The sequence below is a fragment of the Taeniopygia guttata genome, chromosome 27 (genome assembly GCF_048771995.1).
Source record: "Taeniopygia guttata chromosome 27, bTaeGut7.mat, whole genome shotgun sequence".
NCBI lineage: Eukaryota > Metazoa > Chordata > Aves > Passeriformes > Estrildidae > Taeniopygia > Taeniopygia guttata.
This window is the reverse complement of record NC_133052.1, coordinates 760,099-784,901: the sequence shown is the minus strand read 5'-3', so window position 1 is coordinate 784,901 and position 24,803 is coordinate 760,099. Positions and strand designations below refer to the sequence as shown.

At 72.4% G+C, this 24,803-nt stretch overlaps 5 protein-coding genes across 12 annotated transcripts; 1 reads left to right on the top strand and 4 right to left on the bottom strand.

Annotated features, from left to right (window-relative positions):
- The first annotated feature begins 1,972 nt into the window (after positions 1-1,972).
- TMEM92 (transmembrane protein 92) lies at positions 1,973-4,355 on the top strand. The gene is made up of 3 exons (XM_072919132.1): positions 1,973-2,232; positions 3,541-3,784; positions 4,093-4,355. The coding sequence occupies exons 2-3, from the start codon at positions 3,545-3,547 to the stop codon at positions 4,189-4,191; spliced, it is 339 nt and encodes a 112-aa protein (XP_072775233.1). The 5' UTR covers positions 1,973-2,232; positions 3,541-3,544; the 3' UTR covers positions 4,192-4,355.
- A 258-nt stretch (positions 4,356-4,613) lies between these two features.
- On the bottom strand, positions 4,614-11,276 carry LOC115490742 (all-trans-retinol 13,14-reductase). 3 transcript variants are annotated; one of them, XR_012052099.1, is made up of 13 exons: positions 11,169-11,228; positions 10,378-10,606; positions 9,812-9,994; positions 8,838-9,067; positions 8,172-8,367; positions 7,677-7,874; positions 7,261-7,380; positions 6,118-6,256; positions 5,927-6,036; positions 5,660-5,826; positions 5,249-5,408; positions 4,728-4,931; positions 4,614-4,682 (listed from the first exon to the last, which is right to left on the bottom strand). XR_012052099.1 is itself a non-coding variant. In XM_072919131.1 (12 exons), exons 2-12 carry the CDS (start codon positions 10,538-10,540, stop codon positions 4,786-4,788), a joined length of 1,812 nt encoding a protein of 603 aa, XP_072775232.1. In that variant the 5' UTR covers positions 10,541-10,606; positions 11,179-11,276; the 3' UTR covers positions 4,614-4,785. The 3 variants fall into 3 exon arrangements, 2 of the variants coding, with proteins under 2 accessions (XP_072775232.1, XP_030112283.4); XM_072919131.1 differs by having other exon boundaries at positions 4,614-4,931; positions 11,179-11,276; XM_030256423.4 differs by having other exon boundaries at positions 4,614-4,931.
- Positions 11,277-11,812: 536 nt separating this feature from the next.
- On the bottom strand, positions 11,813-19,012 carry MPP2 (MAGUK p55 scaffold protein 2). Of its 4 annotated transcripts, none has more exons than XM_041721525.2 (12): positions 18,598-18,706; positions 17,498-17,616; positions 16,730-16,888; positions 16,499-16,648; positions 16,005-16,232; positions 14,908-15,039; positions 14,422-14,527; positions 14,061-14,129; positions 13,806-13,967; positions 13,064-13,266; positions 12,868-12,996; positions 11,813-12,578 (listed from the first exon to the last, which is right to left on the bottom strand). In XM_041721525.2, the coding sequence occupies exons 2-12, from the start codon at positions 17,612-17,614 to the stop codon at positions 12,402-12,404; spliced, it is 1,632 nt and encodes a 543-aa protein (XP_041577459.1). In that variant the 5' UTR covers positions 17,615-17,616; positions 18,598-18,706; the 3' UTR covers positions 11,813-12,401. The 4 variants fall into 4 exon arrangements, with proteins under 4 accessions (XP_041577459.1, XP_041577458.1, XP_041577457.1 ...); XM_041721524.2 differs by lacking the exon at positions 18,598-18,706 and adding an exon at positions 18,946-19,012 and having other exon boundaries at positions 12,265-12,578; XM_041721523.2 differs by lacking the exon at positions 18,598-18,706 and adding an exon at positions 18,230-18,360 and having other exon boundaries at positions 12,265-12,578.
- A 258-nt stretch (positions 19,013-19,270) lies between these two features.
- On the bottom strand, positions 19,271-21,002 carry LOC115490615 (pancreatic polypeptide-like). Of its 3 annotated transcripts, none has more exons than XM_072919142.1 (4): positions 20,944-21,002; positions 20,438-20,668; positions 19,790-19,860; positions 19,271-19,397 (listed from the first exon to the last, which is right to left on the bottom strand). In XM_072919142.1, exons 2-3 carry the CDS (start codon positions 20,608-20,610, stop codon positions 19,797-19,799), a joined length of 237 nt encoding a protein of 78 aa, XP_072775243.1. In that variant the 5' UTR covers positions 20,611-20,668; positions 20,944-21,002; the 3' UTR covers positions 19,271-19,397; positions 19,790-19,796. The 3 variants fall into 3 exon arrangements, with proteins under 3 accessions (XP_072775243.1, XP_072775242.1, XP_072775244.1); XM_072919141.1 differs by having other exon boundaries at positions 20,438-20,690; positions 20,944-20,968; XM_072919143.1 differs by having other exon boundaries at positions 20,438-20,760; positions 20,944-20,965.
- A 657-nt stretch (positions 21,003-21,659) lies between these two features.
- On the bottom strand, positions 21,660-24,079 carry LOC115490750 (peptide YY-like). The gene is made up of 4 exons (XM_030256444.4): positions 22,911-24,079; positions 22,387-22,565; positions 22,237-22,308; positions 21,660-21,908 (listed from the first exon to the last, which is right to left on the bottom strand). Exons 2-4 carry the CDS (start codon positions 22,563-22,565, stop codon positions 21,884-21,886), a joined length of 276 nt encoding a protein of 91 aa, XP_030112304.4. The 5' UTR covers positions 22,911-24,079; the 3' UTR covers positions 21,660-21,883.
- Positions 24,080-24,803: the final 724 nt, after the last annotated feature.

Sequence of the window (24,803 nt, the reverse complement as noted above, 5' to 3'; positions counted from 1 at the left end):
GGGCGGGGGACACGGAGCGGCTCAGCCCCGAGCCGCGGCGTCACCCTGGCAGCGGCAGCGGCGGCGCCTTCGAGGAAACCGGGCGCGGACCGGCCCCGTGACGTCCCTCCGGGCCGGCCTGGCCGCGGCGCGTTCGCTCGAGGAACCGGCCCGGCCCCGGGGCCCGGGGAGCCCCGGGCAGGGGGGTCTGCTCCCCACAGCCCGGCCGTGAGGAGGGGGCGTCTCCGGGCCTGGGCTCGGCTCGGCCGCCGCTGTCCCGGGAGCCTCAAGGGTGGGACGAGAGAACGTTCGGCTCGGGCAGTGCCGGCTCTGTGTGCCCGGGATTTCCTTCCCGGGGTGCTGCTCCCATCCCTGGGCATCGTTCCCGTGCCCGGGTACCGCTTCCGTGCCCGGATACCGCTCCCGTGCCCGGGCATCGTTCCCGTGCCCGGGTACCGCTCCCGTCCCCTCCCGTGCCCGGGTACCGCTCCCGTCCCCGGGTACCGCTCCCGTGCCCGGGCATCGTTCCCGTCCCCGGTACTGCTCCCATCCCCGGGTGCTGCTCCCCAGCCCCGCGGTGCCTCCAGGCCCCGGTCCCGCTCCCTCTCCCGGCGCTGGGCTCGCTCTGATCCCTGCTCCCATTCCCGGGCGCTGCTCCCACGCTCGGTGCCAACCTCGGCCAGTGCCCCCTCCCCGGGCCGGGATCCCCCTCCCGTGCCCGCCTCCCTGAACCCCGCGGTGGGCTCGGGGGTCCCTCCCTCCCTTCGGGGGTCCCTCCCTCCCTCCTGCCGGCGCTGTCAGACACAAACCCAAACCGGGCTCGGTGGAAAATGTGAGCGGCCGATAACCGGGGCCGGCCCGGGGCCAGCGGGAACAGCGCGGGCTTGGCTGCGGCAGCGGGGGAGCCGCGGGGGACGGCTCGGGACTCCCCCGCACCTCGCTGCTCCCCGCCCTGGCACCGCCCTGGCACCCGGCCCGGCCGCAGGGACACCGGGGAACAGGGGACACCAGAGCCTGGTGGCACCTGGGCCGGCCCGGCCCGGCCCTGCAGCGCGGCAGAGACCCAGGGACGGGGACAGAACAGAAATGCCCTGGGGTGGTGACAGGGATGGGGTCACAGGGATGGTGACAGGAGAGGATGGGGTGCCAGGGATGGTGACAGGAGAGGATGGGGTCACAGGGGTGGTGACAGGGATGGGGTCACAGGGGTGGTGACAGGAGAGGATGGGGTGCCAGGGGTGGTGACAGGAGAGGATGGGGTCACAGGGGTGGTGACAGGGGAGGATGGGGTCACAGGGATGGTGACAGGAGGGGATGGGGTCACAGGGGTGGTGACAGGAGAGGATGGGGTGCCAGGCATGGTGGCACTGGGCAGCACAGAGATGCCCAGGGACAGTGGCACATGGACAGGACAGAGATGCCCATGGGTGACGCTGGGTGGGCAGGATGGAGATGCTCAGGGACGGTGCTGGAGGGGGGGGTTGGTGACGCCCTGGGATGGTGACACGGGGACAGCTAAGATGCTCAGGGATGGTGACGTGGGCAGGACAGAGATGCCCCAGGAGGATGGAGGTGCCCGGGGATGGCTCCGGGCAGGGAGGACGGGGCTGGTGGCAAGGACGGCGGTGCCAGGCGGGCAGGATGCAGGTGCCCCGTGCCGGTGCCAGCCGGGCAGGATGCAGGTGCCCGGGGCCGGTGCCAGGAGGGCACCGGGAGGCGCAGGACCGGCCCCGCGGCCGGAGGTGTGTGGGCCGGGAGCAGCGCGGCCGAGCAGCGCGTTTGTTTCTCATTAGCGGCTCTTGGCAGGAGCTGTGGAAAAAATCGCTTCAAACAGGGAGCTGGAAGGGAAAAGGCTGAGCCGAGGGAGGGGAGAGGGGCCGCGGTGGGGAGGGGGGCACGGGGCCAGGCGGGGGAGGGGAGGGGGCTGGGGGGACCGCGGGCTGGATGGGGATGGGGACAGGGGGACACGCGGGGTCCGCGCGGGGATCGCGGCCCGTGCACACTCGGACACGCTTGCACACGCGTGTGCGCACAGGGCAGCGAACACAGCGCGTGTGCGCGCACCCGCGGCCCGAGCGGCCCCGGGGAGGGGACAGGGACGCTCGGCCGGGGACCTCCCTCCGCCCGGGGCATCCCGGCCGCGCTCTCCCGGGGAAACCGAGGCACACCGGCAGCGCCTGCGGGGCCCCGCCCCGCCGTGGGGCCGCAGCCACCGCCGGTTCTCACGTTTTTTGGGGGTCCTCGTCACCGCGGGTTACGCAACCGCGCGTCTGCGAGCGCGGCCGAGGCGGCCCGGAGCGGGCGGGGGGAACGGGGGCTGCCCGGGGCCCTCCCGCCTCCTACCGCGGCGAGGAGTTCCCGGTGACAGCGGCGCGTCCCACCCGGTGTGGCTGTGCCCGGGCGGCACCGGTGCCCGGCGGTCCCGCTGGCCCCTCCCGGGACGCCGCCCTGGGCCGGGAAACGGGAGAGCGGCGGGACGGGGTCACCTGGGGACACGGCCGGGGATGGCGCCTGTCCCTGCGCCGGGGCTGGTGGCACCGTGGCAGCCTTGGCAGCCGGGCGCGGGGTTGGCACAGCCGCCCCTGCAGGCACAGGGGCCGTGTGCCAGGGATGATGGGCGTGTGTGTCCGTCTGTGTGTCCGTCTGTGTGTCCGTCTGTGTGTCCGTGTGCGCCTCTGTGTGTGCGTGTCCGTGTGTGTCCAGCTGTGTCCGTGTGTGTCCAGCTGTGTCCGTGTGTCGCCAGGTGTGTCCAGCTGTGTGCATCCTCCGTTCCCATTCCCATTCCCGTTCCCGTTCCCGTTCCCGTTCCCGTTCCCGTTCCCGTTCCCGTTCCCGTTCCCGTCCCCGTTCCCGTTCCCGTTCCCGTTCTCGCCCCCGGTTCACGCCCGGTTCACCCCCGGATCAGCCCCGGTTCACGCCAGGTCCACCCCCGGACCGCCCCCGGTTCACCCCCGGATCGCCCCCGGATCGCCCCGGCGCGGGGCTCAGCCGCCGATGGGATTTGGGGGCTCCCGGCGCTGAGCCGGCGGCTCTTCACCCCCGCGGGGCCATCCCGCTCCTTCGGCCTCGCCGCTGGCCCCTCACCCTCCCCTCGGCCCGGGCACGACTCCCGGCAGGGCCGGGGGTCCCCTGTGCCACCCCGAGCACCCCTTGTGCCACCCTGAGCGCGCCCTGCGCCACCCAGGCCGCCCCTCCATGTCCCGCAGCGCCCTCAGCGAGGTGCCAGCCCCCCTTGGCATGGCCCCACCCTTCCCAAAGCCCCCGGGGCGGCCCCAGTCACCCCACACTGCCCCACGGGCCCCCCACCCAGGGCAAGGTGCGCAGTGGGGCAGGGAGGGTGCAAAGGGCGGCGGGTGTGGGGTGCTGGGCGCGGGCCGTGGGGTGCCCCGGGGCAGAGAGCGGCCGTGGCACGGAGGTGAGGCGGCGGCGCCGGGGGCCAGGCCCGGGAGGGGTCCCTGGGGAGGGGGAGGGGGGATAGAGACACCCTGGGAGCTCTGCGGGCGTGGGGACAGGGCTGGGGGGACATGCCAGCCCCCAGCACGCATCTCTTGGTGTCCCCAGGGCCATGTTCTCCATCACCATCATCACCTTCGTAGCCATCACCATCCTCCTCCTCACCTTCCACATCATCCGCGAGCTCTGCCAGGACCCGGTGCCGCCCCCCGCCTACAGGAGCCCGCAGAGCCCCGCGCCCGGCCCGCCCCACCGAGACCCCCGTGGCTCCGTGCCCCCCGTGCCCACCCTGCTGCCCCCGGTGCCCCGCGCCGCCGTCCCCGCGGGGCCGGAGCCGCCGCCCTACAGCGAGGTGGGTCCCGCCGGGGGGCCGGGGGCGCTGGGGGGTTGGGGGGTGGTGGGGTGGGGGTGATGAGATGTGGGTGCGGGGTGGTGGGAAGTGGGGTGTGCGCTGTGGGGCGATGGGATGTGGGGTGCTGGGCTGCCTTGCCCATGAAGGGGGACCCCCTCTTTCCCTGGGGAACCTCCTGAGTGTGCCGCATGTCCCCTGAGGGTGCCACTTGTCCCCTGGGTGTGCCGCATGTCCCCTGGGTGTGCCACTTGTCCCCTGAGGGTGCCATTTGTCCCCTGGGTGTGCCGCATGTCCCCTCTCGCCCTCAGGTGACAGCCAAGCCCTTCCTGTACCCCCTGCTCGGGGGGCCGTGCCCCGAATGCGGCCACAACCCCGCAGCTCAGCCCCCCTTCAGCACCCGGACCTAGAGGTGACCCCCTCCAAGGACAGCTGGTGACAACTCCCGCCTTCACTCGGGGGGACACGGACCCTTCAGGACCACCTGGATGGCCTGGCCTCACGGCCCCTCATTTCCCAAGCTGCCCCACTGAGAATTCCCCTATTTATTTATTATATTTAAAAGTGTGAAGAATTTCGGACTCTGTTTGGGGGAGGGCAGGGCTGGAGAAGCTCGGGGAGTGCAAAGGGAGGAGGGGGGAACGTTTCAGGGGGTTCTGCACCCCGCATTTACCCGCAGCTGTGTGTGCTCCCTGTGCCCACCCCCAGCCCCAGCCCAGCCCTCTCTCCGTTCCGGTCTCACCCCTATCCCTGTCCCCATCCCCATCCCAGTCCCGGTCCCTGTCCCATCCCTGTCCCCACCTCCAGCCCCTCCCCAAAAACAGCTGCTGGCCGCTGGGACATCGGGGTTTATTGAGCTGGGAGCTATCCCCGGGCAAGGAGCACGGCTGTCCCCGGGCACGGAGCACGGAGCACGGCTGTCCCCGAGCCCGCTGTCCCCGGGCACCGAGCACGGCTGTCCCCGAGCCGCTGTCCCCGGGCCGCTGTCCCCGGCCGCTGTCCCCTCATGTCGCGTGCTGGCCCTGGCGCCGCTTGATCTGCACCTTGAGGAGCTGCAGGTCCCGGTAGAGCAGCCGGCCCAGGATGGCCGAGGCGCAGAGCAGCCCCCCGTGCAGAGCCCCCGCCAGCCCGCAGCAGAACACGTCCTGCCCTGGGGACAGCCACCGTGCCACGGGGACACCCCGGAGGGGCACGGGGACATCCCCGGGGGACACAGGGACACCCCCGGGGGGCACAGGGACACCCCGGCGGGGCGTGGGGACACCCCAGGGGGGCACAGGGACACCCCCGGGAGGCATGGGGACACCCCCGGGCGGGACACGGCCACCACCGTGGGGGATGTGGCCACTGGAGCTGGCCGTGGGGACATGGGGACATGGAGACATGGAGACATGGGGACATGGGGACATGGGGATATGGGGATATGGGGACATGGGGACACGGGGACACGGGGACACTGCCCCTCACCTGTCAGGTAGAGGTTCTTCACGGGGGTCTCGGGTCTCAGGGCCACGGCCACGTCGCAGCTGAAGCGGCGCAGGTTGTGCTCGCCGCCGTACATCTCCCCCCGCGCGGCCGCCAGGTAGTGCTGGTTGCTGAGCGGGGTGGCCGCCTCCATGTGCTCCACCTGCGGGACACAACCTGCGGGGCTGCCGGCGAGCCGGGGCCACGGCGGGACCCCCACCCACGCGGGGCACCCACGCGGGACCCCCACCCACGCGGGGCACCCACGGCGGGACCCCCACCCACGCGGGGCACCCACGCGGGACCCCCACCCACGCGGGGCACCCACGGCGGGACACCCACCCACGCGGGGCACCCACCCACGCGGGGCACCCACGGCGGGACCCCCACCCACGCGGGACACCCGGCCCCCACCTTGTCCCGCAGGTGCGGGAAGCGGAGCAGGGCCTTCTCCAGCAGCCGCTGGGCGATGTCCATCTTGTAGCTGTCGTAGTCGTGGCCGCGGTGGCGGGGGCGGCTCCCGGACCACTCCTCGAACCACTCGTAGCGCGCCAGGGTCAGGATGGTCATGCAGGACTTACCTGCGGCCGGGGACAGCCGGTGACGCCTCCCCCGGGGGCACCGGGGACCCCCCGAGCCCGCGGAGGGAGCTGGGGGGATGTGGGGGACCCCCGGGGGTACCTGGGTGCCGCTGCTCGTAGGTGGGGTCCTTGGCGGCGGGGAAGGTGATGAATATCATGGCCAGGTTCTCGGGGACCTCGTCGCGGCTCAGGGCAGTGTACTCGGTCATCCTGCGGGGACACGGGGCTGTGATGCCCCCCCGTGCCCCCCACCCACCCGCCGTGCCCCCCCAGGGCTGCCAGGCCCCTCACATGGCATCCAGGTCGCTGTGGGGGTAGATCCAGAAGTTGGTGGCGGGCAGGTCCAGCTCGGCCGCGGTGCCCCTCAGCCCCACGAACACCAGGAAGGAGCTCATGGCCGGCTGCACCATGTCCAGGATGGCACGGACATCTGTGGGGACAGCGGGGTGGCACCTGGGCCGGGAAGGGGACAGTGGGGCGGCACCTGGGCCAGGCAGGGCAGGGGACAGCAGGGTGGCACTGCCGGGCAGGGCAGGGGACAGTGTGCTGGCACCTGGGCCGGGCAGGGCAGGGGACAGCAGGGTGGCACCTGGCCCGGGCAGGGCAGGGGACAGCGCGGTGGCACCTGGGCCGGGCAGGGCAGGGGACAGTGCGGTGGCACCTGGGCTGGGCAGGGCAGGGGACAGCAGGGTGGCACCTGGGCCGGGCAGGGTAGGGGACAGCAGGGTGGCACTGCCGGGCAGGGCAGGGGACAGTGTGCTGGCACCTGGGCCGGGCAGGGCAGGGGACAGCAGGGTGGCACCTGGCCCGGGCAGGGCAGGGGACAGCGCGGTGGCACCTGGGCCGGGCAGGGCAGGGGACAGTGCGGTGGCACCTGGTCTGGCCATGCAGAGGACATGGGGTGACACTTGGCCCTGCTTGTCCAGGGGACACCAGGGTAGCACCTGGCTCTGCAGACAGGGACACGAGGTGGCACCTGGCCCTGCCTGTGCAGGGGACATGGGGGTGGCACCTTGTCCTGCCAGGGCAGGGGACACAGACGTGGAATATGACCCTGCCCAGACAAGGACAAAGGGCTGGCACCTGGCCCTGCTGGGACAAGGACACGGGGGTGGCACTTGGCCCTGCCCGGGCAGAGGACACGGGGGTGGAACCTGACCCTGCCCAGACAAGGCCACGGTGGTGGCACCTTGTCCTGCCAGGGCAGGGGACACAGATGTGGAATATGACCCTGCTGGGACAAGGACATGGGGGTGGCACTTTGCCCTGCTGGGACAAGGACACGGGGGTGGCACTTTGCCCTGCTGGGACAAGGACACGGGGGTGGCACCTGGCCCTGCTGGGACACGGAGGTGCCAGGAGGGACGAGGACGCTGGGGACACCAGGGGTGCTGGGGACACGCGAGGGACACGGGGACACGAGTGGCACCTTACCGGGCTGGCTGCGGACGTGGGGGGGCAGCAGCTTCCCGAAGGTGTTGTAGACCCCCGCGTCGGAGATGACCAGGGGGGCGTGGATCTCCAGCTCCCCCTCGCCCGTCCGCACCGCCACCCCTGGGGACACGCGGGGACACCAGTGGGGGGTCAGGGGACACCAGTGGGGTGACAGGGGACACCCGGGGGGTGGAACAGGGGACACCCGTGGGGGAACACGGAACACCCGGGGGTCAGGGGACACCCGGGGGGGGTGGCAGGGGACACGTGGGGGGGGTCAGGGGACACACAGGGGACAGGGGACACGCGGGGTGGAGCAGGGGACACCAGTGGGGAGGGGGGCTCAGGGGACACGCGGGGCGCCGCCACCGCGTCCCCCCCGCTCGGGCGGGGTTTGGGGGGGTCCCGGCGCTCACCCCGGGCGGAGCCGTCATCACCGACGAGCACGCGCGTGACGGGGGCGCGCACGAGCACGGCGCCCCCCGCGCGCTCGATGACGGGCACGGCGTGGAAGGCGATCTCGCTGGCCCCCCCACGCGGGTACCAGGCCCCGCGCTGGTAGTGGTGAACCATCAGCGTGTTCACCAGCAAGCTCGAGTCCTGCGGCGCCGAGCCTGTCGCGACAGCGCGGGGGACAGGGGCGCGGCTGGCCTCCCTCTCACGGCGATATCGCCCTCCCTTATCGCCACACGGCCCCTCCGCCCTCGCCGCGGTGCCCTCCCCGAGCGCTATCGCGACACGGCCCTTCCCTCGCGACACAGCCTCCCCCATCCCAGCAGCGCTGCCCACGTCGTGATGGTGCCCGTGTTGTGTCGCGACACAACCTCCGCCGCTGCGTTACCGCCCTCCTCCTCCTCCACCTGCCGCCCTCCCTGTCGCGACAGCCCGTCCCTATCGCGACAGCCGCTGACCGTAGAAGAGGTAGGTGAAGATGGCGCGCAGGTCGGGGTTGGAGGTGAGGCGCGCCACGGCGCGGCTGTGGCTGGTGGTGGCCATGCGGAACACGGGGGACAGGAGGTGCAGGAGCCCCGAGCGCAGCAGGACAGTGACGAGCCACTTGGGGACCAGCTTCAGCATGGCCAGCAGCGGCACGTGCCGCGCGGCCACCTGCGGGACAGCGGCGGTGCCACCGGGCCACTGCTGCCACCGGGCCACCGCCCTGTGCCACCGCCACCGCCCTGTGCCACCGCCCTGTGCCACCGCCACCGCCCTGTGCCACCGCCTGCCCGCAGGGCTGCCACTGCTGCGACCCCGGGGCCACCCGCGGCGCAGCACCCGTGTCCTCTGTGTCCCCTCTGTGTCCCCTCGGTGTCCCCTCGGTGTCCCCTCGGTGTCCCCTCTGTGTCCCCTCTTTGTCCCCTCGGTGTCCCCTCTATGTCCCCTCTGTGTCCCCCATGTCCCCACCATGCCCACCACACCCCCCAGCCATGTCCCCCACGGCTGTCACTCGTGTCCCCTCTGTGCCCGCAGCCCCTTCCCCAGCACGAGCACCCCCACGTCCCCACCGGTGCCACCGTGCCCCGCTGACCCCTCCCGGGGACATGCCAGCCCCGCGGGGAGGTGACGGAGGGCCACACCTTGGAGATCCTCATGAACTCCCTGATGGCGTCCTTCTCCTCGGGGAACTGCTCCTCCAGCGCGGTGACAAAGGCCACCTTGCCCGAGCGGATCAGGTAGCGCCGTGTCCCCAGGGTCACCTCGTCGTAGGGGTCGGGCAGACGCTGCCAGCACAGCTGCCCGTCTGTCACCTGGTCCAGGGCCACCCGCAGGAGGCTCCCCTCGTGCAGCTGCCCCACGTAGTGGATGCCTGTGGGGACAGGGGACACGCTGGGGGACAGCGCGGACGTGGCACGGTGGCGTGGGAGCAGCCGGGGAGGGCAGGGCTTGCGTTTGGATGGAGTGGCACTGAGGGGACAGGGTGGGACAGGGCAGGGACAGGGACGGGGACAGGGCAGGGACATGGAACACAGGGCAGGGACATGGCAGGGACACGGCAGGGACAGGGCAGGGACAGGGATGGGACATGGCAGGGACATGGAAGGGACATGGCAGGGACATGGCAGGGACGGGACACACACCGGGGTTGGCAGCAGGTTCACAGTGGAGCCTCAGGGACAGGGAGTGACAGGGCAGTGACAGGGGGTGGCAAGTGGTGACAAGGCACAACAGGGGTGCCAGGGGGTGCCGGGGGTGACATGCAGGGTGCCAGGGGTGCCAGGGGTGGCAGCCAGGGGTGCCAGGGGTGCCAGGAGTGACAGGCAGGGGTGCCAGGGGTGACAGGGGTGGCAGGCAGGGGTGCCAGGGGTGACAGGGGTGGCAGGCAGGGTGACAGGAGGTGACAGCCAGAGGTGCCAGGGGTGCCAGGGGTGCCAGGGGGTGGCAGCCAGGGTGCCAGGGGTGCCAGGGGTGACAGGGGTTGCAGGCAGGGGTGGCAGGCAGGGGTGCCGGGGGTGCCGGGGGTGGCAGGCAGGGTGACAGTAGGTGACAGAGGGTGGCAGGGGTGACAGGCAGGGGTGCCAGGGATGCCAGGCACGCCTGGCCCGCTCCTCACCCACGTCGAACTCGAAGCCGCGCAGCTGGAAGGAGTGGCAGCAGCCCCCGGCCTGGTCGTGCTGCTCCAGCACCAGCACCCGCCGGCCCGCCTTGGCCAGCGTGGCGGCCGCCGCCAGGCCCCCGATGCCGCTGCCGATGACCACCGCGTCCAGCCCGGCCGGCACGCACCGGGCACTGAACCCTGCCACACCGGGCACCGTGAGCGCCGGGACACGGAGAGCATGTGTGACCGCGGCACGGCAGGCACGGACACGCAGACACACGGACACAGGGACACGGGCACAGGCACAGGGACACAGGGACACAGGGACACATGGACACGTGGACACACGGACACTGGCACGGGCACACAGACACACAGACACACGGACATGGGCACAGGGCACACGGACACATAGACACATGCACAGACACACAAACACACAGACACACAGACACACGGACACACAGACACACAGACACAGACACACACACAAACACACAGACACATGGACACACAGACACACAGACACACAGACACACAGACACACAGACACACGGACACACGGACACACGGACACTCACCCTGCTTCAGGACCCTGTCACGGGCCCGCGGGTCGGTCACCAGTGGCCGCGGTGGCTCCAGGGGACGGCTGAAGGGGTTCCCGGCCGGGCCCAGCAGCCGATTCACCTTCCGGGCCAGTGCCACCGCGGCCAGGGCCACCAGCAGCAGCACCACCGGCCACATGGCTGTCACCGCCTGGGGTGGCTCAGAGCGGACACGCGGGGACACGGCAGGGACAGTGCCGGGACACTGCGGGGACAGGGCAGGGACACGTCAGGGACACATCAGGGACACACATGGACATGGCAGGGACAGGGCAGAGACACACACGGACAGGGCAGGGACACACACGGACATGGCAGGGACACACACGGACATGGCAGGGACACAGCAGGGACAGGGCAGGGACACACATGGACATGGCAAGGACAGGGTAGGGACCGGGCAGGGACAGGGCAGGGACACATCAGGGACACATCAGGGACACACAGGGACATGGCAGGGACATGGCAGGGACACTGCAAGGACATGTCAGGGACACAGACAGACACACACAGACACACAGACATGGCAGGGACACAGCAGGGACACGGCATGGACACAGACAGACACACACAGACACACATGGACATGGCAGGGACAGGGCAGGGACACATCAGGGACACACATGGACACAGCAGGGACAGGGCAGGGACACACACAGACACAAATGGACACACACAGACGCACACGGACACAGCAGGGACACTGCAGGGATACAGATGGACACACGGACACCCACAGACACCCACGGACACCCACGGACACCCACAGGCACCCACAGGCACCCACGGGTGCGGCGCGGGCGGCCGCGTGGCCCCGGCCCTTATAGCGGCGGCCGTTGGGGTCACGGACTCTGAACTCTGCGCGGGCACAGAGCGGCGGCGGCGGCAGGGGCGGTGTGCTTAAAGTCACAGAGCGCCGGGCACGGGCACGGGCACGGACACAGACACGGGCACACGGACACGGACACGGAAACACGGACACGGACACACGGACATGGGCCCACAGACACGGACACTGCACCCACGGACCCACGGGCCCACGGACACTGCACCCACGGACATAGCACCCACACACCCCCTCACACACCCACACCCCCTTGCACGCCCCCCGCCCCCCCCCCCGGTGCCTGCGGCTCTGCTGACCCCTCCCGGCAGCTCCAAGGAAGGGCCCCGCACGTGTGCAAGGTGACACGCGTGTGACACGCGTGTGACACACCCACCCGCACCCCCCCCACCAGCCCCAGACTGGCGGGAAATGGCGATTTGCAGAGAAAAAAACAGGACAGGGCTGGGAGGCAGCAGGTGTGGCACAGGGGACACAGGTGTGACACAGGTGACACGTGTGACACAGGTGTGATGCAGGTGACACAGGTGACACCAACCCCCCCTCACGCTCACCACGCGGGACAAACGCGTTTTTCTCTCCTTTAATAAAATTGACAGCAAAGTACCAAAAAGGGGCAAAGGGGGCGGGCACGGGGGCGGGGGGGGCACGGGGGCGCAGCCCGCACCCCCCGTGTGCCCGTCCCTTGGGGACAGCCGTGTCACCACCCCAGACCCCCCCAGCGCGTCCCCGGGCACTGCCCCCCGTGGGTTAATGACAGGGTTAATTACAAGGGCGGTTAAGGGTTAATTAGGGTTAATTACAGGGCGCGGGGAGGGGGTTATTGCTACCTGGGGAGGGGCGACAGGGGACACAAGGGACAGCGAGGGACCCCCACCCTGCTAAGGGGAGAAGGGGGTCCCCCGAGGGGGGGTTGTGGCCTGGGGGACAGCGAGGGGACCCCCCAAACCCCACACCCCCATCCCCAATCCGGGGGGGTTCCCCAGGTTCTGGCAGTGACTGAGCTCTGGGGGGACTCTGCCCCCCACGGGACCCCTCCCCAGATTTGGGGCGGGGGGGGACAGAGGGGTCGGGCTTGGCCTGGGTGAGACAGCCCCCCTCGCCCCCTCTCAGCCCCCCTGGGTGGGTCGGGGGGTAGAGGGGGGTTCGGGGGTCCCTAATAGACCCAGGTGACCGGGACCCACTGGGGCTGCACCCGCAGGTGCTCCATGGCCTCCCGCAGCCGCCCAAAGGTGCGCTCCAGGTCGTCGTTGGTCAGGCTCAGGTCGAAGTAGTGCCCGTAGCCGCGCTGGATGCGGCTGCTCTCCTCCACCGTGCGCTGGGCATCCGCCTCCTGCGCCCCAAAACCTGCCTCAGTTTCCCCATCGCCCCCCGGGCTTGTGGGGAAATCCCATCGTGGGCTGTGTGTCCTTCCCTGCCCCCCCAAAACCTGCCTCAGTTTCCCCATCAGCTGCAGGGACGGTGTGAAACACCCACTGCGACCTGTGTGTCCTCCCCCTGCCCCCCCAAAACCTGCCTCAGTTTCCCCATCAGCTCCAGGGACGATGGGGAGATCCCATTGTGAGCTGTGCGTCCTTTTCCTGCCCCTCCCCAAGCGTGCCTCAGTTTCCCCGGAGCCGCACCGTGAGCTGCTTGGTGGCCACGCCGCTCTCCAGGGCCGCGCGGTTCATGGCCCGCAGCCGCTCGGGCGCGGGGGCCTCGATGAACACCACGAAGGGCACGAACTCGGCGGTCCGCAGCACCTTCACGGCCTGTGCGGGGACAGCGCTCAGCCCCGCGGCCCGGGGCACCCCCGGGCCCGCCGCGGTCCCCCCGCACCTGCGGGTTCACGTCCAGGATGCACATCTTGCCCGCGGCCACCACGGCGCGGATGGAGTCGATCCTGGTGCCGTAGAGGTTCCCCTCGTACTCGCCGTGCTCCAGGTACCGGCCCGCCCTGATGTCCGCCTCCATCTCGCCCCGCGACACGAAGCGGTAGCTCTGCCCGTCCCGCTCGCTCTCCTTCGGCTTCCGCGACGTGTCTGCCGGGCGGCGACATCGGCGACACCCGCCCGCCGCCCCGGGGCCCGGGAGGAAACCGGCGCGGGGGACAGGGACGGGAACGGGGGACGGGGATGGGCACGGGGGACAGGGATGGACACAGGGACAGGGACGGGCATGGGGGACGGGGACCGGGGGACAGGGATGGGCACGGGGGACAGGGACGGGCACGGGGACAGGGGTGAGCACAGGGGACAGGGATGGGCACAGGGGACAGGGACCGGGTATGGGGGACAGGGATGGGAATGGGGACAGGGACGGGCACGGGGGACGGGGATGTGCACGGGAGACAGGAACGGGCACGGGGACAGGGATGGCCAGGGGGGACAGGGATGGGCACGGGGACAGGGATGTGCACGGCGGACAGGGACGGACATGGGGACAGGGACGGGCACGGGGGACAGGGACGATGGTGGTGGCAGGGACAGGGATGGGCACAAGGGACAATGACGATGGTGGTGGCAGGGAACAGCGCCGCTCCGGGGACAGGGGTGGTGGCAGGGGGGACAGGGACGCTCACAGGGGATGGTGGTGCCGTAGCGCGCCTGGTCGGACATGATCAGTTTGTTCTTGAGGCTGCGGCGCCCCACGCCCTGAGCCCCGATCAGCACCAGCGTTTTCCGGCGGAACGGCGGCATCCGCGCCACCTCCTCGTAGATCAGCAGCTCGTGCCGGTCGAACTCTGGGCGGGGGACAGGGCTGGCACCCGTCCCCGGGCACCCCGGGGCACCCCGAACCAGCGGGTGCCACCACCGCCCCCCCCCGCGACACTCACCGGCGTTCTTCGTCGTCAGGTACATCATCCTCTTCTTCCTCTTCCCGCTGAGGCTGCCGCACAGGGCCCCTGGCAGGGCGAGGGCTGGCTGAGCTGGGGACAGGGACAGGGACAGGGCAGGGACAGGGACAGGGCAGGGACAGGACAGGGACAGGGACAGGGACAGGGACAGGGACGGGGACGGGGACAGGGACAGGGATGGGGACAGGACAGGGACGGGGCAGCACCCCGGCAAGGGGACAAGGGGCACGGGATCTGGCATCTTCCTCAGGGGCAGTGCCGTGGGGACATCACCCCGAGGATCGGGGACAGTGCCAAGGGGACAGGGCCCTGGGGACAGTGGGGGACAGTGTCCCCGTACCCGAGGCGGGGGCCACCTCCCCGTCCCGCCTGACGAAAGCCTTGCGCTTCTCCTCCAGCAGCTGGCTGGGCACCAGCCCCGCGCTGCCGCCCTCCACGTGGCACGCCTGGGGACACAGAGCCACGCGTGGGGACCCCGCGGGGACCCCCCTGTGCTCCAGAGACCCCTCCGACCTCAGGAAACACCCCCAGCTCCAGGGACCCCCCCAAATCGCGATAGGGACACACATCCCGACTCCAGGGAATTCCCTAATTCCCGGACACCTCCCAGGCCGCACAGGAGCCCTCCCCTGCTCCAGGGGTTCCCCCAGTTCCCAAGTAGCCCCCCCAGCTCCAAGGACACCCCACGAGCTCCGGGGACCCCCCAAGCCCACAGGGACCCCTGGATCTGCCCCTCGCCCTGCACGGCCCAGGATGGAGTCAAAGTGCCACCACCCCCAGGCCACCCCCCAGGCCACCCCCCAGCCCACCCCCCGGGCCCCCCGACCTGCCACCAGTTGGGGTCATCCTGGTTGACGATCTGCAGCAGGTCCCCGGCCATGAACCTGAGCCCGGCCTCCTTGCAGGGGATGAGGCTGTCGGTGGCCGGGTCGTAGTCGAAGTGACACTTGACAAACACCTGGGGACCGGGGGGGGTCAGCGGGGGCGACCCCCGCCCCCTCAGCACCGCCCGGCGCCTCGGCGTCCCCCGGGACACACGCGGGACCGCGTCACCCGCGGCAGCCACTCGCGTGTCCCCGCTAGGAGCCCCCCCGGCCGGCGTGAGCCCCCCGCGCCCGGAGCAGCCAGGCCCGCACGGCCCCCGCGCACACGCACAGGGCCCCGGCCGCCGCCGCCGCGCCCCACGCCAGCACCGCGGCCACCCCCACGCACAGCCCCACGGCCACCGAGAGGCACACGAGGGTGCCCAGCGCCGCCAGCGCCGCGCCCGCGATGGCGCACATGGGGACGTGCGGGGACACAGCCGGGTGGCACACGGGGCACCGCGCCGGAGGCAGCAGGACAGCGTGGGGACAGCCCTCCCGTGGGCACAGCCCTCTCGGGGACAGCCCACGCGGGGACAGCGCTGCTTTGTCCCCTCGGAGACGGGGCTGGCTGGCACGGGGCGGGGAGGGGCAGCACGGGGCACCCTTTGCCAGCCGGCACCCCGGTCCTGTGTGGGGTTTCGGGGGTCAAAGCCCTGTCCCCCAGGCCACAACCCCCCCTCGGGGACCCCCTTCTCCCTTTAGCAGGGTGGGGGTCCCTCGCTGTCCCTTGTGTCCCCCGCCGCCCCCTCCCAGTGCGGGGACGGGGACAGGGCAGGGACCACCAGTGCCCGGCACAGAGGGACGGGGGGGACACGGGGGGGACACGGGGGTCCCACCTGACAGGGGCACATGGCACCGACAGGGGGACAGCACGGGGGGCGAGCACAGGGCAGGGGGGCTGTGGGCAGGGGGGGGATGCGGGATGTGGGGCGGGATGCGGACGGGATGCGGGCGGAATGCAGGTGGGATTCAGGCGGGATTCAGGCGGGATGCAGGAGGGATGCAGGCGGGATTCAGGCGGGATTCAGGTGGGATTCAGGCGGGATGCGGGCGGTACCTGGCGGGGCGGGTGCGGCTCCTGGTAGCTGGGCAGGATCTTGAGCACGACGCTGCCGCTGGCGTGGCGCAGGCTGTCCTGCAGCGCGCGTGGGTCGCTGCCCACCTCGCGGCCGTTCACCTCGCGGATCACGTCCCCCACGTGCAGCAGCCCCTGCTGCGCCACCATCCCCCCGTGCAGGATGCGGGCGATCACCAGCTCCCCCCGCTCCACGCGGAACGTCACCCCCTGAGGGGACAGCCCCGCTCAGCCCCGCCGGGGACACGCCCGGGACACCCGCGCCTCACCCCGCAACGCCCCCGGCACCCCAAAATGCTCCCAGTCATCATAAAGAGCCCGCAATGCTCCCGGCACCCCAAAATGCCCCAGCACCCCGCAACGCCCCATAATGCTGCCAGTGTTCCCATCGCCCTGCAACGCCCCAACACCCTCCAGCACCCCAAAACCTCCCAGCACCCCAAAACGTCCCCCCGGGGCACCCCGGCCGGGCTCACCAGGTTCTCCCCGGCTGCCTTGCGGATGCCCACCATGCGCACGGCGTCGGGGGGCACGGGCTGCGCCCCCAGCGCGGGCTCGGGGCCGGGGCTGCTCGGGGGAGGCTCGTAGCTCTTGGCGGCCACCGAGTCGTGGGTCTCCAGCAGCGACTGGGACACGCGGGGCGGGGCGGGGGTCACCGCTGGGTCCCACGCGGCCGCACACGCGTGTCCCGCTCGCCCCCCGCGCACCTGGAAGTGCGGCTCCCGCAGGATCCGGGCCAGCTCCGCCGCCGCTCCCTGCGCGTCCGCCCGCGCCAGGCGGCCGATGTCCCGCAGGATCTCCTGCACCAGCGCCAGGTTGTCCCCCCGCACCGCCTCCAGCTTCCGCTCCTCCAGCCGCTCGTGGGCCTGGGGACACCCCCGGGGACGGGCGGCTAAGGGCGGAGACCCCCGAGCCCCGGGGGCACCCGGGATCCCCGGCGGATGAGGGGATCGGGGACCCTCCGGTGGGGACAGGGTGTCCCCAAGGAGCCCTGGGGCGGATTAGGGACCCCCGGGGGCGGGGGGGACCTCGGGGGGAAGGGGGGATTGGGGACACGCGGAGGGGCCGAGGGCATCACGGAGCCGGGGGCTCAGGGGCTGGGGCAGCAGAGTTGTTAGGGACCCCCAGGGACAGGGGAAGTGGGATCTGGGGGTGCTGGGGGCATTAGGGACCCCCAGGGACAGGGGAATTGGGGATCTGGGGGTGCTGGGGGGCATTAGGGACCCCCAGGGACAGGGGAATTGGGGATCTGGGGGTGCTGGGGGCATTAGGGACCCCCAGGGACAGGGGAATTGGGGATCTGGGGGTGCTGGGGGGATTAGGGACCCCCGGGTGTGGGGAACAGGGACACACACACACGCGCACAGGACCCGTGCACACGCACACACACACGGGTGGCACCCCCCGCACGTCCCGGGGGTGCCGAGGGGGGCCCGCGCCCCCCGCGCCCCCCGCGCCCCCCGCGCCCCCCACACCTTGGCCAGGGAGCGCACGATGGGGCTCTCCATGATGCCGCGGAGGAAGATGAGGTCGAGGTCGGCCACCCCCGGGGTCCCCGGGAGCCCCATCAGGTTGTCCAGGACCTGCTGCATGGCTGGGGGGGACACAGGGACACGGGGGGGACACACAACGGGACACGGGGGGGACACGGGGCGGGGGCAGGAGCAGCAGCGTGGGTGCAAGTGCAGCCGGGGGTGCCCGCGGCCCCCCCATTCTGTCACAGCCCCCCCTGCGCCCCCCGCCCGTTCCGGGGACGAGTGTCGGGGTCCGCTGGCAGTGCGGCAATGCCCCCTCCTCTTTCGGGAGAGGAGGAGGGGATGGACCCCCCCCAAATTGTCACCGTGCAGGCCAAACCCCCCGGAGCACAGACAAGGGGGGTGATGCGGGGGGCAGTGGGGGGGGTGCATTGGGGGGGCGATGCGGGCAGCGATAAGATGGGGGTGGGGGCGATGCAATTGGGGGGGGGCCGCATCCGGGGCCGCGGGGGCGGGAGCGGCTGCGCGGCTGCGCTGCAATGGCGGGGGACGATGGCGATGCAGCCGGGGGGGCGGGGGGGACATCCATCAGCCCCCCGCCCCCATGTTGGGGGGTCCCAGCGCCCCCCGAACCCCCAGCCCCATCTCCCTCCACCTGTCCCTTCCCCACCATCCCCATCCCCATCCCGCGCCCCCCCCGGGGCATCGCCCCCCGCCCCTCCCGCCCCGTACCTGGGGGGTCCGGGGGGGGCGGTGCGGACCCGGGCCCGGGGCGGCTCATGGCTGCGGGGCCGCGCTCCCCCCCCCCCAGATCCGGGTACCGCCACCCCCCCGCAACCCCCGGCCCCGCGTGGAGCCCCCCCGCGCGCCCCCCGCGCCTCGCACACGCGCGTGCACCGGCCGCTTTGCACACCCGCCGGGGGACGCGGCGGGAGCTCCCACGCGTGGGCACGGCGCGGGCACGCGCGTCTCCTGCGTGGGCACACGCACGCCCGCGGACACGCGCGGCCCCCCCCCCCCGCCCCGAACACCGGCGCGCTCCCGCGCGGTGCACGCGCACCTCCCCACGCGCGCCTCCCCACGCGTGCCCCCCCGCTCACCCGTCCTTGCACGCCCGTCCTTGCACGCCCGCCCCGCCGGCGGGTGGGACCCCCCCGCAGCGCCCCGCGGCGTGGGGAGGGGGCCGGCGGGACTCGGCCCCTTTAAGGGGGCGGTGGGAGGGGGGGGGGGCGGGAGCGCGGATTTAAAGGGGCCGCGCCCGCGCGGGAGCGCCCCCCCCCCCCTCCCCCGTACACACACGCGCGCCTTGCACACGCGCGTGCCCGAGGCGCGCATCCAGGCCCCCCTAACAGACCCCGACCCTGCCCCCCCCACGCGTGCACGTTGTGTGTGGGGGGGGTGTTCCCACGCGCGTGCCCGCGCCACCCCCCGCCCCCGTGCGCGCTCACCCGTGACCGAGGCGGGGGCGGCCGCCGGCATCGCGGGACACGCGCGACTGGCACCGGCGGGCGGCGACGGGGACGGGGACGGGGACGGGGACAGGGCGGCCGCGTGGGCGTGTCCACAACGCCAGCACCCCAGTGTCCCCAGCACAGCCACTCCGTGTCCCCAGTGTCACCAGTGTCCCCAGTACAGCACCCCCAGTGTCCCCAGCACAGCCACTCCGTGTCCCCCGTGTCCCCCATGTCCCCAGTGTCTCCAGTGTCCCCAGTGTCCCCAGTACTCCCAGAGTCCCCCGTGTCCCCGGCAGGCAGAGGCAGGACAGGCGGTGGCTGCGGGGGTTTATTGGTTTATTTTCATTCCCGGGGGTCTGTCCCGGCTCTGGGGGGGTCGGGGGTGCAGCGGGGGCGGGGGGCGCTGCCCCTCCTGGGCCGCTTCTCCCTCGGCCCCGGCGGTGTCCCTGAAACAAAATGGGGGGCGGGGGTCACACAGGGCCCCCCAGCCCCGTGTCCCCCTCCCCACAGAGCCCCCCGATCCTCCCGGTCCCGTATCCCCCCCCCGACACCCTCAGGGACCCCCCGAGACCCCCCAGCCCCACGTCCCCCACCCCGACACCCTCAGGGCCCCCCGAGACCCCACCAGCCCCACATCCCTCACTCTCACACCCTCAGGGACCCCCGAGACCCCCCAGCCCCACGTCCCCCACTCTGACACCCTCAGGACCCCCCGAGACCCCCCCAGCCCCACGTCCCCCACACCGCCCAGAGCCCCCCTTCCCCCCGGGCTGTCCCCGCTGGGGAAACTGAGGCCGGGGGGAGCCGGGGGGGCTCCTCCCGCGCCCCCCGCCCTCACCTGGGGCTCAGCACCCCGGGGTGCCCAGGGGATCCTCGCCCAGCGCTCGCCCCCCTGCGCGCTTCCCGTACCTGCAACGGGGACGCGTTACGGGGACAGCGGCACCGCGGGGAGCGTGTCGCGACAGGGACAGGGGCGCGACAGGGACAGGGGCGCGACAGGGACAGAGGTGGGACATGGAGCGTGTCGCGACAGGGACAGGGGGGCGACAGGGACAGAAGTGGGACATGGAGCGTGTCGCGACAGGGACAGGGGGGCGACAGGGACAGCGGCGCGACAGGGACAGGGGCACGACAGGGACAGGGGCACGACACTGAGAGGGGCGCGACAGGGAGGGTGTAGCGATGGGGAGTGCATTGAGATGGGGAGAGTGTCACGATAGGGAGCGTGTCACGATAGGCAGTGGGTCGTGATAGGGAGCACCTCGTGATGGAGAGCGTGTCGCGACAGGGAGCGTGTCACGACAGGGAGCGCATGGAGGCGGGGAGCGGGTCACGGAGGGAGCGTGTCGCGACAGGGAGCGGGTCACGAAGGGAGCGGGTCTCGAAGGGAGCACGCCACGCTGGCAGCACATCACGGTGGGAGCGCGCCGTGCTGCGGGCATGTCGCGATAAGGGGGGCTGTGTCGCGACAGGGGGCGCCGCTCACCGCGGGCGGGTGACGACGTTCAGGTACTGCTGCAGGTCGTTGTAGAAGCGCAGCAGCTCCTCGGCGGGCGCCTCGGGCCCGGGGAAGGCGGGATGCACCGGGGCCGCGCGGGGCCGCTCCGGCAGCAGCGCCGCGGTGCAGAACAGCAGCAGCAGCGGCAGCGGCGGGGCCATGGCTGCGGGACACACCGGGACACACACCGGGACACCGCACCGACAGGGGACCGGGGCGCTGCGGCGGGCAGAGTGCGCACCTGAGTGCAGCTGGACACACCTGAGCGCAGCTGGACACACCTGAGTGCAGCTGGGCACACCTGGACACACCTGGACACAGAGCACTCACACACCTGAGCACACCTGGACACACCTGAGCACACCTGGACACATCTGGACACAGAGCACTCACACACCTGAGCACACCTGGACACACCTGAGCGCAGCTGGACACACCTGTCCCGCACACCTGTCCCTCACACCTGTCCCCGCACCCCCGGGCTCCGCACTCACCTTGTCCCTCGGGCCGGGCCGGGGTCGGTGCTCGGTGCCACCGCCGGGCCGGCCCTTAAGTCCCCGCGTCCCGCTGATGTCACCGCCACGCAGCAGCGGTGGCCGGGGAGGGGGACAGGGCCGAGCCGGGGGGGACAGGGCCAGCTGGCCCCGCACGGCTCGGGTTAATGTTTGACCCCGCGCTGGGGCCCCGGGAGGGGACGGGACGTGGACACGCGTGTCCGGCCCCACGGAGGGACACAGGGACAGAGGGGCACGGCCAGGGGGGCTGGGGGGTGCCAGGGTGGCAGGAGAGGACAGAGGGGGGCAGTGGGATAGGGGGACGGTGGAGGGGCGGCACCTGCACGAATGCCCCCACCCCTGTGTGCACCCCGACATTCATCAGCGCCGATCCCCCCCCAGCGCCCCCCATTGCCCCGTGCACCCCAGTGCCCAACCCCAGCGCGCCCCAGCCCCACTCCCACCCTTCCCTACGCACCCCCTCCTCCAAAATTCCCACCCCACTCCCCTTTCGGCTCTACCCCCCTCCTTTCACCCCCCAATCCGTCCCCTCCTTTCACCCCCTAATCCGTCCCCATCCCCCTGAGCCCCCACCCACCCCCCTGCACCCCTCCATCCCCCCTCCCACCCCCCTGCACCCTTCCATCCCCCCTCTGCACCCCCTGCCCGGCCCCGCGCCCCCCACGCCCCCCACGCCCCCACGCAGAGCCGCCGTGCCCACGATCGTTCTCTTTATTGTCGCTGCGGGGCCGTGCGGGACCCCCCCCGGCAGCGGTGGGGAGGGGACGGGGTCGGGGCCCCCCCCGGCAGCGGGACTCCCCCGGGCCGGGTTCTGGGGGTCCCCGGCCCCCCAGCGGGGGGGCTGCTCTGGTCTGGGTCCCCTGGGGGGACCTGGAGAGGTGGGGAGGATTTGGGGGACAGGGGGGGCTGGGCGGGGCGGTCACCACGAGGAGTCCTCATCGAACCTGCGGGAAGAGCTGCGGTGAGAGAAGGGGAAAGGGGACCCCCGACCCCCCCCGGGAGCCCAAACCGGCCCGGGACCCCAAACCCGCCCGGGACCCCCACCCCGGGGTACGCAGCCCACAGGGAGGGGGACAGGGGCACCGGGACAGGGGCACGGGGAGGGGGACAGGGGCACCGGGACAGGGGCACGGGGAGGGGGACAGGGGCACAGGAGGGGGACAGGGGCATGGGGAGGGGGACAGGGGCACCGGGAGGGGGACAGGGAGGGGGACAGGGGCACGGGGAGGGGGACAGGGATGGGCACAGGGGCACCGGGACAGGGGCGCTCACCGTGAGCTGTCGCCGCCGGTCCCCGGGAGCAGCTCCGCCGCCGCGGCACCGGGGCTGGCGCGTCTCCCGTACCTGCGGGACGCGGGCGCGCTCCTGAGCAACGGGGACCCCGCGGGGACAGACACGCGTGTCCCCCCGCGTGGCGCTCACCTCTGCCGCGTGACCAGGTTGATGTAGTGGCGGAGCGCCGAGAAGTAACGCGCCATCTCCTCGGGGGACGCGGCGTCCCCGGGGCTCTCCGGTTTTGGGGGGTACGCGGCCGCCACGCACAGCAGGGCGCACAGGGCCACGGCCACCAGCGCGGGCCACGGCCGCGGGGACGTCACCATCTGCGGGGACAGCGGCTGGGGGCGGCTGGGGGGCACCCCCCACACCCCCGGGACCCCCAGCCCGGCTCTGCCCCCCCAGCAAGCCCCAGGACCCCGTTCCCTGTGGGACTGGCACAGCCTCAGAGCACCCCCGGCTCCCCACGCGGGACCCCAGCCCCACTCAAGGCACCCCCCCAGCGTCCCCACATATCCCGCGGGGACACCTCCCTCCCAGAGACCTCCCCCAGTGTCCCCACCCCAAAGGACACCCCAGAGACCCGCGTGCACCCAAGGGACACCTCAGGTCCCCGAGGTGAGTGTCCCCCCCTCAGGGGCCCCGGGACCCCCGCCCGTCCCCGCACTCACGGTGGCGAGGCAGAGGTGACAGGCAGGGCCTGGCAGTGGGGTGACAGTGCCGGGGACACGGCGGCTCCTGCGCCCGCGCGGGGCTTTATAGCCCGAGGGGGGCTGCTGGCTCCTCCCTCACGCGTGACAGACCCACGGGCACGCAGGACCCTGCGGCGACACGTGCCAGCAGCCTGCCACTGTCCCCCCCCCAGCCTGGGCCACGGGGAGGACACACGGGCACGGGGACACGCGTGGGGCCACAGGGCACGGACACGGCAATGCCAGGCGGGCACGGGACGTGGGCACAGGTGTGACATGTCACCGCGGCACACAGACAGGTGAGACAGACAGCAAGGTAGTGACACGGATGTGACACGCAGCTGTGGCACGGGGACACAGGACGGTGACACGGATGTCACACGCAGCCGTGGCACGGGGACACAGGACGGTGACACGGATGTTACACGCAGCCGTGGCACGGGGACACAGGACGGTGACAGGGATGTCACACGCAGCCGTGGCACACAAACCTGCCCTGAGACAGCCCCGGGATGTGACAGCGGGACATGGGGACATCAGCCACCCCCAGGGACACAGACATGGCACACGGGACAAGACCCACGGCCCTGGCACAAGGCACCCATGGGGGACAGTGGAGGGGACACACCCACCCACAGCCGCGGCTGCCTCAGTTTCCCCAGGCCAGGCACGGAGCCGCCAGCACAGCCGTGTCACCGCAGCCCCGCCACCGCCATCGAGCGCTGTCACCAGCCCCAGGACGGATGAGGTGACCTTTCCAGCCCCGTGGGGGACACTAATCCCGTATGGATTTGCCATTACGGAGCAATCACCGGCTCCGGGGAAACTGAGGCACGGAGGGACGCGGCGGGGCCGTGCTGGGGCGGGGAGAGGAGGCAGGAGGGGCTCCCCAAAAGCGCCGGGATGGCCCCACGCAGCTGCGGCCACGGGGCGGAGGGGACACGGCCCGCGGGGACACCGTGGGGCGCCACCAGCCCCGAGCGGAGGGGCCGCGGCCCCCACTCGTGCCCCGGTTGTCACCCGGGCGAGCGGCGGCGGGGACACGGCGGGGGCTGTCCCCCGTGGCGTGGCCGCGCCGTGACACCCGCGGGGCGGCGGGGACACGGGCGGGGGGTCCCGGTGAGCGGCGCCGGGCTCGGGGCAGCGCCGGGAGCGGCGAGCGGCCCCCGCGACCCCCGCGACCCCCGGGCCGGACCCCGCACGGCCCCGCGGCGGCTGCGGAGCGGACGGGACCGGGACCGGGGGGCTCCGGGGACCCCCCCGCGGCGGCTGCGGAGCGGACGGGACCGGGGGGCTGCGGGGACCCCCCCGCTGTCACCGCCGGTCCCCGGGCGAGGCCGGGGGGGGTCCGGGCGTTTCTGCCCCATTGCTCCCAGTGACAGCAAACAGAGATTTTCCAAAGGTCAGGGATGGCTCCGCCGCGGGGGGGGCGCGGTGCACCCCCGGTACAACGGGGACCGGGCGGGGGGTCCCTGCCTGCACCGCCTCTGCGGGGCAATGGGGAGGAAGAGGAGGGTCCGGGGGTGCAGGAGCGGGGCTGGAGCGGCCGGGGGGTCCCGGGGGGTGAGGAGCCGCGGTGCCCCCCCGAGCAAACAGCGCTCTGCCGCCTGGCCGCGCTTTATGGCCCCGGTTCCGGCGGAGGCGACATCGGGGCCCCCGGAGGAAGGAGCTTATCGGCCGTGTTTGCTTTTCCGGACACCGGGGGGGGGGACAGGGACACCGGGGGGGGACAGGGACACCGGGGGGGGGACGGGGACACCCGGGAAGGGGACAGGGACACCGGGGGGGGACAGGGACACCCGGGAGGGGGACACGGACACCCGGGAGGGGGACACGGACACCCGGGAGGGGGACACGGGCACCGGCCCAGCC